Below are 12,889 nucleotides of genomic sequence, written 5' to 3' on the forward strand. Positions count from 1 at the left end.
TCATCAGTGGTAATACTGAGGCCAAATCACATTAACCCTTTAAAAATATTAGTATACGATAAATGTTAAATCCTAACGTTCCTCCTTTTATTAATTTAGTTGGTTAGATATGGTGGGTCACTTTTACAATGTCTTTGTGAACCTCTCTCATGTGAGAATGACACAAACCAAACCAAACCGTATCCCCCAACAAGGCCAGAGTCAACAGAGTACCTGTTTGCCAAATAACTTTCTAGAAATGAAGGTAGCTGATAATAATGTTTCATCCTGACTTCAGACATAAGTCCTGGGCCTGGCCCCTTACACCTAAGCCTAGCCCTAATAACCATTAAGGGGAGGCGGAGTGGGGGGGGGGGAGGGGCTAGTATTACTTACTGTGAAAAGTGCTTTGCAGAAAGTTCTATACACATAAATGTGTGAGGCACAGAAAATCTTTATTGCCACAGGAAGCAAGTGCACTCATCCCACCTCACCAACAGATTTAAGAGTCACAGAAACGCAGACTTCACATAATAAAGTACAACACAGACTTGGGGAGAAATGGTCCCTTGGACTATATTGGCTGTAATACTGAGGTAACCAATTGACCTTGTTCAGTGAAAATACCTCTAACACAATGAAAAAAATCAACTAGTTATAACATCCAATTCATATATACAATTCAAATAAAAATATATATTATTTGCTTCAATGTATAGCAAATTTAATACATTAGTGTTTACAAAATAAAAACTGTATTCTACTGAAATTTTTCTTGTGCTTCCCCCTTATCATTATGCTTGAAAGACCAGGAAAGTATGATACTTAAGGAAACTTATTTATGGATTTAAAGATGCAGATGCAGTGTGTGGGTCCATGAAAGGCAGATAAATATTAACTGGAAGATTACCGCATCTTTAAAAATTGTTGCTTATTAAAATCTACAAACTTGAACTGTAAGACACAATTAAAAAAAACCCACAAAATTTCTCAAAATAGATTAGAATACAGGAAACGTTTCATGAAACTACTGAGATACTAACCAGTTCTATGGCTAATATTAAAAACTGAACAATCTATTTAAATTGTACTCATACACACAGTGAACAATACAACCACAATAATCAACCTCAAGCTAGCAACAAAGTTGCAAGGTCCATAAAAAGCTTCTTCAGTGGGCAAAACACTATGGTACAATTAAAACATTTAGGTAGGAAAAAGAGCCTTTCAATAGTATAAAAGTTGTTTACTGGTGTTTCTATCGTAAAGCTAGTCTACAAATCAAAATGAAAAAGCAATTATATATGTGACAGTGATCAGAGACTACAGTCCAGACATTTCATCTAACATGTGGCTGATGAATTTCAGTATAACAGATTATGACTTAATAATTTTTTTTTACGCAGTTATGACCTAGAGCAGAACTAAAAACCAAAAAACCACATATTCCAGTTCAGTATGCTGTTCTCAGCAATACCTGGGTTTAGATGAATCTGGAGGAAGTAGGTAAGCTATCAAATATCTTCTCTTAAACCAAAAGAAAAAATGTAAATTGGCAGAAATAGTATTTTTTTTTAAATCATGGATTCCAATGTGTAATTCTCATAAGTATGCAAGGATATTATTAACATTTAGTCACACACACACCCCCAAATATGCACACAGCCTATTAATTAAATAGGGGGAAGGGATGAAAACATACTTTCAAGCTAAAATGGATCTTAAGAAAAAACTGCATACACATATATGAAAGGCATACAAGGTTGTGAAATAAATAACGAATCCAGGTGTCAACTAAACCTCCTCAGAATTATGCCTACAAATGTGGGGTAGTGATTGTCCACACCTGTATGGTCTGGGCGAGCCCCGACTTTCTCTGACTCCATCCAGGACATAAAGAAGAATTTCAACCTATAAAAATGGTTCTCAGTCTATTATATTATTAGAGCCTTTTTAACAGTCACCATCCTTTTCACATTTGGGGTTAACTTACATATGTCTTAATCCATTCAACACCTTCTTAAATAGCAATATTTAAGTCACGGCTTTTGCACATCAGTTCAGTTGTTTCAAGTTCTCTGTCCAAGTAGTAGCTTCCTATTTTTATGATATAATGATATAAGCATTCTGAGTCAACTAAGTAAAAGAGATTTCTACTCTATTGCTCATCTTTTTAACTTTACTTTAGTATTTATTAATTGCATAAATGTGCCTGACTAAACCAGCAAAAGTGACATTTTACGACTAAAAATGACACATTTCCCGTTAAACAAAATCAGTTTTATCAAATATTAAATCCACAATATTTTCCTTGGTTTAAATTGAGCATTTGCTTTCCATTTTTCCAAAGTCACTGCAATCCTGCCAATAACTACATCACTTAAGCTTTCTTTATGACTGCAAAGATTCTAAACTAACATATAATAATATTTATGCTAAACACACTTAAAAGTAGACAGTGAAATTTCAAGTAAAATAAACTGTTTCCACATTTATTGGACCAAAAGGCCTCCACATCTAGATTTTACTTCTATAAATTAGACAAATACATTGTACATTCTTAAATAATGAATGCTTACAATATTAATTTGTAAGCTTTTCTACATAAAACGACTTACACAGGAATGTGAATGGATCAATATTTCTGTTACAGACTGCAACATTCTCTCAATTTTCTCTTTTGTGGCTGTTGTTTTGTCTTCCTGGTTTCCGCAGACTACCGTATCAGTCCTTATGCTTTGGCTATGAATCTGTTTGAGCTGAATGAGGCAACGTTGGTTATTAAGGCTTATGTCTATGATGGAGCATTATCCTTAAATCGAATGCCATTTCCAGAGAAGAGTGGGAGAATCACAGCTATCTTGAATCTTCAGGCTCTGTTTTGATGACTTTCTTTTCTAAAGTAAAAGCTGAGTGAGGGTAGTCTTTTAAAATCCCAAGACTCTCTGCATAAAAATGGAAACACAAAGAGTGCAGATACTTTAAATCAATGGATCACAAAAAAACAAATTCCAACTTATGAAACAAACCCCTAAACTCCATAGCAAACAGTATCAACTATTCATAATTCTGCGATTCCATACAAAAATTTTATGTTTATAGAGTTGCAGTTAAGAGCTTGGATTCTGGATTTAAATTCCATCTCTGCCAATTAGTAGCTATATACATCTCTAGGCAACTTACACACCTCTCTAGGCCTTAGTATCTTTCTTCATCTATAAAATGGGGGATAGTACCTATATAAGGTGGCATGAGAGTCAAATTCTGAAAGACACAAAAAACCACTTAGCACATAGACCATATTTTTATTTAATGCTTAGTTCAACATTATAAAAAAACCATGTAAACTAAAACTGGTCATGCATATACAACAAAGTTACTAGCTAAAATATTTAATTACTATCAATGAAAAAATGAGACAGAAAACATCTTCTGGGACGCCTGGGTGGCTCAGTGGTTGAGCGCAGGGCGTGATCCTGGAGTCCTGGGATCAAGTCCCCCATCAGGCTCCCTGAAGGGAGCCTGCTTCTCCCTCTGCCTATGTCTCTGCTTCTCTGTCTTTCATGAATAAATCTTAAAAAAATAAAAAAACATCTTCCATATTTTTTTTTCATCTTCCATATTTAAACATGGAACTGTGTTTAAAAGTTCTATCCATGATACATTAGGGTGGGAGAAACAGGGATAAGACTACTTTCATAAGGAATCATTCCTTGGAGTTATGTGTATATAGTTTTCTCAACCTCACGAAAACACTACAGAATGACAACAAAATGTAGTTTCTATGGAAATACTGGAAGACAGATACCTATACACAAAACACACTTTGAAAAGGATTCTAGAAGTGTAACCAAAACTAAAGCCTTATCTGAAATCAGTTCAATTTATGAATTTACTCACTCTATGCAAAAGTGGATTTTAAATTTAGCAAGAGTATAAAAAAAAGTAGCTACAATTTACTGAATTCCTATCAGCCAGGAAATTCATATATGCTACCCTGTTCAATGCTTATAACTACTCTATGCAGGAGAAATTATGTCTGTTTTACAGACGAAGCAACAGACTTCAAGTGACTCCTAAAGTTACTCACTTTAACTCAAAGACGGAATGATACTAGATACTTTCAAATGGTGCTGGTTTCTACTACTTAGTGTCTAACTCACTTTCTCTTGGGGAAAAATAGGCAGACATCTAACTATAATAAAGAAGAGCTTATCCTTTTATGGAGTTCAGTTTACTTCTGAAATATAAATATCATCCCCGACATGCATCTGCAAGAAAAGTTTAGATTTTGGTATACAAGGTTTCTTAGTGGGAGAGCAAACACATAATCCATCAATTTCACAGTATGAAAGGCTGGAAAAAAGGCAACAGCATAACTCAAATCAGCCATGGATTATTTGGTTTAAAATTCTGAAATTAAATTAAAAATAAATAAATAAATAAATAAATAAAATTCTATATAAGGGCAGCCCGGGTGGCTCAGTGGTTTAGCGCTGCCTTCAGCCCAGGCTGTGAACCTGGAGACCCAGGATCGAGTCCCACGTCGGGCTCCTGGCAAGGAGCCTGCTTCTCCCTCTGCCTGTGCCTCTGCCTCTCTCTCTGTCTCTCATGAATAAATAAATAAATGAATTAATTAATTAATTAATTAATTTTTAGAAACCTGTATAAAAGTCACCATTTGTGTAATAGATAATCAAAACTGTATCAACCTTTATGAGTTTTCCCCTGTCAAATCTTTGGAATACTATGTTCTAAAAAAGACTGGCTATTATTAGGGCAATCTTATTTCCAAGGGGAGAAAAACTGACTAGTAGCATTGTTAGTAATGACTTTTTTTTGGCTGGGGGGAGGGGTCACAGGGGGGTGGTGGAGATGTGGAAGATTGGAAAGTAGAATTTAAAGATGTTTTATTCAAGTGTTATTGTCTCTCATCACATCCCATATTCTTACCTGACTGGGACTTTGCCTCACTGGAGTAAAGTCTACTCAGCTCTCCATCCACCACAAAATGATGCGGTTGTCTGTTCTGTAAATTAGGCATTCGGAGATTCAAAGGTCTTTCTCCTAATGAAAAGGAAGAAAAAACCTAATATGAATAATATTAAAAACACACTATTGGTTTTTCTTAAAAATATGTTTTCACAAATTTCCTAAACACTCCTTAGGGAAGGAGTAAGGAAAGGCAACAGGTACCGAAGAATTTAAATAATAGCTAGAGGAATATTTTAAATAATAATTGAGAAGGGAAATGGCAATTCATGCTAGTTCCAAGGTTTTACAATTCTATCAGGACATTTTTTAAGAGGGATACGTAAACTAAAGACAGATTTCCAGTAAGTACTCCCAATTCTGGCATATGGTAACATCCTCATCCCCTCTGTAAGGCATTCTCTTACCAGTGCAATCATTTTACCAAGACATGGCATTAACCACATAATAACAAATATCAAAGACAGAGATGGCTTCAAACAATTGCCTATTCTTAAACAGCAAGAACAAAACCTATAGCAAATCCATTAAAACAGAATTAGCACAGATATGGTAAAAATGTTTTACACGCCAAATCATCTCTCTCATGAACCTACATCTACATACTCAGCTGACTGCCACCCCAAACTGCATTATCCTGGTTTCACGAATTAAAGTCATCCAATCTTTAATTTTGGTTTTGCTTCTTAACTCTTTTAAGTCATAACCGTTAAGGATGACTAGAGAAGTTAAACAAGAGCTCAAGTAAACAGTTTCTGTAATATTTTTAAAAAGGAAGAATGCTCTTCTCCTCCAGCACTCTGATCTGCTGACATATTTTATCCAACACTTAGAGAATGCTTGTTAAGATGGTGTTCTCACTTAAGAGAGAAATCTTTTTTTTTTTTGACAATGGCAGCCACTCTCTAGAAAAGTATAAAAATAATATGTAAAACATCGGGATGCCTGGGTGGCTCAGCGGTTGAATATCTGCCCTCGGCCCAGGGCATGATCCTGGAGTCCTGGGATCGAGTCCCACATCGGGCTGGGCTCCCCACATGGAGCCTGCTTCTCCCTCTGCCTGTGTCTCTGGCTCTCTCTGTGTGTCTCATGAATAAATAAATAAAATCTTAAATAATAATAATAATAATAATAATATGTAAAACAACAACATTTTTTTTTCAAACACGTATCATTACTTGGAACTAGAGGATATACTTCTATATTAGATATTGTACATTTTCCTCCATTAGGGTGTAAGCTCCAAGCCACTGATGCATCTTTGGTGCCTAGAAGAGCACCTGGCACACAAGAGATACTATGAGTAAATGATGATTTGAGATTTTCTTCATGTGTGAATATAAAAAAAATGAATATAGTTTTTTTTAAATGATGAAAATATTCATCAATCACAGCTTCCTAAACTTAAGAATTCAAGAGAACAATTTCCAATGTCCCACATAAAATATTTTCATAGGGAATGTAGGCCAGTCTAAAGCCTGAAAGCACATAAAATTTCTTTAAGTCTCTTCCATTCTTATAATATCTCTACAAATCTCTGTATTCTTGTCATAGTACTTCAGAAGTACTTACTGTACTCTCTTAGGAACCAAATATTATAAACATCATAGAAAAATTTGTTTGTGAAGTCTAAGAAAATATGAAATTGTGATCTTTTAAAAAATGATAAATGTCGCCCATGGAATCAGTTTCTTTGGGGAGAAGGATCTACACTGTTTACACGTTCCATTCCCACTCACCCTTTACAAAATTAAGTGTCAACTGTGTATGTCAGCTAATTTAGGGTTGAGGTAAAACACAAACATATAAACCAAACTCTGATAATTAAATCTGCAGGATCAAATTTTTCTTTTGAAAAAGACAATTTAAAAACTAATTTTTATAAAGAATGTATAACAATCTATAAAATATCAGTATTTAAAAATAAGCTAACTTTTGTTTCTCTTTAAAGTGCACATAGTAACTGGCTCTCAAAATGTAGGTCACTCTAAGATATACCTTGTCCATCAGAATTATCAGAAGTCACGCCATTAGGGCTGTGCTCTTCTGAGGTTTGCCTGTAAAGTCCTGCAGAGAGTCTTCTCTCAGCATGCTGCAGTCTCTCATAGCCAGCTGGGGTGCAAAGGAACTCCATCTGCTTTGCCATCACCTTTTCAGGCTGCTAGTAAGTAAAGCAAAAATAAAATCAGTAACTAAAACATTCTACATTTTTTTAATGGTTTAAAGATGCCTATTTCAGACTCCAGGCAAATATATTTAGTATTCATTAAATTAGTTCACACTTCATGTGGTATACACGTTCCATAAATATGCTTAGATGTCTCTATCATGTTAAAACATAAAATGTTGGAGTCTGTGCAAAAGAAAAAAAATCTTCCTGCACATCCTTTAAAGAGAATTCCATTTCAGCTCAAAGGCAAAATAACCTTAGCTTTGTTTCCCCAAGTACTGAGTCCTTTAAAATATTTTTTTAAAAAAGGAACCTCAAAGCAACAGCAACATCTGCTATAAACTGCTTCTAACACACAGGGTGAGATCTTGGCATTTTTATTTTAGGATTTGGCACTATATCTACTCTGATATGATGACAGTATGTTGGGGGAGGAAAGGTGTAAAATGGCTGTCTAGAAGAACAAGACAAACACACCTCCCACCAAAATTAAACAATGCAAATTATGCAGGAAAAACACCAGTGCCAACAAGACTCTTCCCCTTCATCATGGAATGAAACTGCAGTATTTCCCAACCAATCATAAAAAGACACGCTTAAAATACACAAGTAAATAGAAATTCATCTTTGCATGTGTTTTATAAGTTCTTTCTTTATGTATTGCTTTAAATTACTTTTATATGATGTTCAAAGCAGTGCATTTGTGTTATTTTGCCAAGGACGTTAATAGTCAAAATGCAGATATGAATCACTGCCATGCTACATAAAAGAATAGTATAAGGAAGTAGCTATATAAAATTAGTTACAAAAAAATCTCGATTCACAATAGAAAAAAAACAATAAATGAAAAGTATTAATTCACAGAAGAGGATAAAATCTTATACTATTTTTCTGAATGCACATAAACCAGATCAAAAGGAGCTTGTAACTTCAATTCATTTGAACTTATTACTAATTAATTGATAAAATTTCAGCAAGATTTCCAAGGAGGAAATGTGTTTTTCATTGTCTTCAGAAGAAAAAACAAAACTTGGCACTACTGAGTTGGCCAAGAGCCAGCTAGTGATTACTAGCTGGAAGATCCACAGGCATAAAACCTATGGTGCTTTCTAAAAGGTGGCATTTGCAGAAATGACTTTTTTAAATGTTAATTTCGGCACAGGACAATTAAATAATAGCAAAAGCGCCTGAAGCTACCTATTAAACGTAACTATTTTTTCTCATACATGAATCAAAATGATTTAGCCATAGCTACAATGTTGATGATTAATGTTTTATTGAGAACTAGTACTACTGTATCCAGAGTTGTATTACACACAGCCATAGTCAACATGGCTATTTTCCTGGTAGCAAATCGCTTCTTTTAAGTTTTCTTAAGTAGAGAATCTGTCTTTCTTCCTATAAAACTACAAAGAATAAGTATCACTGTATCAGATTTTACTCATTACGTTATTATTGCTATCTTGTTGATACAGCTGTGGATCAAATGACATTTCAAAAACAACACAAATTCAGTCCTTGGATGCTTAAAATGGACTCTAGCTGAAGCATTTATTTTTCAATCTACAGATAAATAATATGGAATGTTAACTGGTGGTTTACATTACCTGTGAACCAAGAGCAGCAAGTTCTTCACTCTTAGCTTTAGCTTGCTGGAAGAGTGTTTGCATAGAGTCCTGAAAATCTGGAAATCCATCCTATGGGTCAAAGAATAAGTCCTTTTTTACTTAGAGTTTGTAAATAAAATATCAACAACTCAGAAAACAGGGCAAAGAAAACCACGTTAATCCTACTACCCGAGTAATCATGATTAAGATTTTTTTTTCATGATTAAGATTTTAATGTACAATACTTCTTTTCAGTCTTTTATCTACAATTACCCTATTTCTACAGCTGTAACCTCACAATAATACAAATGAGAAAGATAGTAAGACTTATACATCACTGGAATACAGACTTCACAAGCATTTGTGAATAATAATGGTTATATATAACATTTCATATAGCATTTCACCTAGTGGTTCAATTAGTAATAAGCACAATATTCAATCAGATTGTTTAGATTCTTTTTCTTATTCTTAGACTGAAAAACACTCCAAAAATATTTTCATAGAAATAGCATTTTCCATAGCTTAGACTACCCAATACAGTCGATTCCTAGAAGTTCAATTACTGCAGAGGGATGAACATTTTTATGAACATTTTTCATTCACTACTTCCCCCAAGGGCCTTTACTAGTTAATCAAACCCTAAGTTTTTCTTGCCAGGACTGGGTGGTGTTGTTTTCTTCATTTTTGCCAATTCATATTTTTGTAATGAGATTCAAAATTTTTAAAAACTTTATATACTGTAGTTATATATATTTTATAAATTCTTCTATCATTATAAGCTTCAAAAAGGTATCCTGCTTTAGAGATTTGATACTCAAACCTACCCTCTAATTTTTCTTTCTTTTTTTTAAAGATTGATTATTTATTTATTTATTTATTTATTTATTTATTTATTTATTTATTTATTTATGATAGAGAGAGAGAGAGAGAGGCAGAGACACAGGCAGAGGGAGAAGCAGGCTCCATGCAGGGAGCCCGACGTGGGAGTCGACGTGGGACTCGATCCCGGGACTCCAACTCCAGGATCACGCCCTGGGCCAAAGGCAGGCGCCAAACTGCTGAGCCACCCAGGGATCCTCCCCTCTAATTTTTCTAAAGCTTTATTTCATTGTTTGCTTTGTTTTTTAAATTTAACTCTCTAACCACCCATCAGAAATTTATTCTGTTTTATATAATGGGATAAAGAACCAATGAAAATTTTCTTCAAAGCGCTACCCAAGAATCCCAACCTGAATTTCTAAAGAATTCTGCTGATTTGTCATTTCTCCTTCAGCATTTCATCGACAGGCAATGGGGACTGAATCAGAATGACCTGCACTCAGGGCGCCTGGGTTGGCACAGTTGGTTAAGAAGCTGACTCCTGATTTCAGCTCAGGTAACAAATTCAAGGTCCTGGGATGAGGCCCTATGTCAGGCTCCCTGCTCAGTGGGGAATCTGCTTCAGGATTCTTTCCCTCCCTCCCCCTGTCCACTCTGCACCCCTTTGCTCACACATACACTCTTTCTAAAATAAATAAATCTTAAAAAAAAAAAAAAAGGGAAGAAGATCTGCTTTCCATGTTCCAATTCTATCACTTATTCGTGATGTAACACTGGAGTATTAACTCCACCTTCCAGAACCTTAGTTTCTATCATATAAAAAATAGAGACGGACACTTGGGTGGCTCAGTCAGTTAAGCATCTGCCTTCAGCTCAGGTTATGATCCCAGGGTCCTGGGATGGAGCCCTGCATTGGCTCTCTCCCTCTCTCTGCTACTTGTGCGTGCACTTGCTCTCTCTTTCTCTCTCATAAACAAATTAATAAAATCTTTAAAAGAAATACAGATAAGATCACCTATCTGTTAGGGTTGTTGTGAGGAGCAGATGAGACATTGCCTTTAGCATGTAATCACTGCTAAGTAAGTGTATCAATACATACGAAACAGAACTTCTATTAAACAGAACTAACTTGGGGGCACTCTCCCCCTGGACAATACATCAACTTAAATGATTTTCGCTGTATACTTGAGGAAAAAAAAGCTACTATAGTGTGCCAATCCACCTACTTTTTTCTAGCTTTTTTTTCTCATTTATTGCTCCACGTGAATTTATATCTACAAACATCACAACAGCATGGTTTTAGTAACTTTACTAAAAGCTACTAAAGAACTCCTCACCGAAATGGTCATTGATCTCCAAAATATTTCACCCTTAGTTTCATGAGCTAATTATTTGTAGCAAAAAGTAAATCATTAAAAACCAAAATTCTTATAGTAACATAGCAGAAAGAGATGTAATAATAACAAAGTATCTTATCTTATTTGAAATAAGAGATACTGATTCAAAAGTTTTTCTCCATCAGGGTCTTATTTCTCCACTGTAGATCTCGTGTTTTCAAAGATTTCATCTAAAAAATTCATTTCTTAATAATTTGCCGTTTTTAAATTCAAAGACATGCAATGAAATAGAGTCAAGGGCAAGTAAATTTGACATCTTGAGATAGTTCAGAGAGCTCCATGGTGGGTCAACAGACAATCAGCATTTTTAAAGTAATGAAAATAGTTGCTTTTCCAGGACCCCACAAAAACCAAGGACTCTGGGCTCAGAGGAATGTATGGAATATAATCATTGACTGAGCTAGAATGAACTTTATACAAGTGGATACAATCTAAATCCAAGTCAAAAGTACACTTGTTTCGTCATTCCATTTTTCTCTAAGAACTTATTTAGACCTACAAATCTAACTTTCTCTTTAGCAATCTCTCTTTTGCGTTAAGAGCACCTATCTGTTGGGGTTGTTCAACAAGGGAAATTCAATGAGGGAAGCTAGGAGAAGATCTGGAAAACAAGAGAAGCTATCACTTTCCAGGTGACTACCCCACACCACCCGTTCCAACTATGTTTCTGTATTTTACACATACTATCTCATTTAATGTCTACCACAGCCCTAGATTCCTTTCATTTTACAGCTACAGACACTGGCTTCGAAGCCTCTGCTCAAAGTATAAAATCACAGAGTAACCACATTTATGAAATTCACAGCCATAAACAGAGGCACATCACATCCTTTACAGCTCTGATTTTCATAAGCTGAACTGATTTAGATTTACAGTGAGTTCAAAACTCAATTCTACTACTTACTTTGATACTAGAAAGACTATTTCATCTTTTTGTGTCTACTCAGCTAACTTTAGAACCATTTTAAGAAACCAAAAAATTCATGAAGAACACTTAGCACAAAGACTGGCACATAGATATTACCCCATAGATGTTTGCTACTGATATTTATTAAGTTCCCCTTAAATGCTACCAGATTTTTATTTTTTTACTTTTTAAAATTTAAATTCAATTTGCCAACGTATATCATAACACCCAGTGCTCATCCCATCAAGTGCCTCCTCACTGCCGGTCCCCCAGTTACCCCATTCCCCCACCCATCTCCCCTTCTGCAAAATGCTACCAGATTTAATCACAGTAAAATAGCATGCTATGAGTGACTTGCTGCATCTCTATGATACAGGGGGAATAAGATAAACGTTAGGGATAGTTACATAGTATAGACATCTTAGAGATTACTTACACGGTATAAGAAATCTTGGGTATTAAACAATAAAATCAGCAATACTATTTTGGTAGGAACTGTTTTAGTGGAAAGAACAATGGAAATTTGAAAACACTTGTTTATTCATTAATCAAAAACCCCTTGTTTGCCTAATAAGTTCTAGACTTTGTACTCAATGCTAGGGATTCAATGACTCCTGAGAGAAAAGGACAAAGAGATCCAGAACATAGTGGAGGACACTGTGTCAGGAAGTCTTCTGAGAGGGCATGATGTCTAGGATAAGACTTGAAAGAAGAGAACTCTAGGCAAAGACAGAAGCTTACAGAAAAGCCTGGAGGTGGACAGCTGGGTGGCTCAGTGGTTGAGCGTTTGCCTTTGGCTCAGGGCGTGATACTGGGGTCCTGGGATCGAGTCCCACATCGGGCTCCCTGCGTGGAGCCTGCTTCTGCCTCTGCCTGTGTCTCTGCCTCTCTCTCTCTCTCTCTGTGACTCTCATGAATAAATAAATAAATCTTTAAAGTAAATAAGAAAGAAAGAAAGAAAGAAAGAAAGAAAGAAAGAAAGAAAGAAAGAAAGAAAGAAAAAAAGAAAGAAAAG

General features: G+C 35.2%; 1 protein-coding gene across 2 annotated transcripts in view; it reads right to left on the reverse strand.

The window, feature by feature from the left end:
- Positions 1–415: 415 nt before the first annotated feature.
- The window catches only part of NAB1 (NGFI-A binding protein 1), a 45,574-nt gene continuing 33,100 nt past the window's right edge, over positions 416–12,889 (reverse strand). The window contains exons 5-8 of one of the 2 annotated variants that reach the window (XM_072742187.1): positions 8,749–8,838; positions 6,970–7,129; positions 4,933–5,046; positions 416–2,924 (exon numbers count right to left, since the gene is read on the reverse strand). In XM_072742187.1, coding sequence (XP_072598288.1) covers positions 2,836–2,924; positions 4,933–5,046; positions 6,970–7,129; positions 8,749–8,838 — 453 coding nt within the window. In that variant the 3' untranslated portion in view covers positions 416–2,835. Of the gene's footprint in view, positions 2,925–4,932; positions 5,047–6,969; positions 7,133–8,748; positions 8,839–12,889 lie in introns of both variants that reach the window. The other variant, XM_072742186.1, reaches the window with a different exon arrangement.

This window comes from Vulpes vulpes, chromosome 16 (genome assembly GCF_048418805.1).
Source record: "Vulpes vulpes isolate BD-2025 chromosome 16, VulVul3, whole genome shotgun sequence".
In the NCBI taxonomy this organism is placed as follows: Eukaryota; Metazoa; Chordata; class Mammalia; order Carnivora; family Canidae; genus Vulpes; species Vulpes vulpes.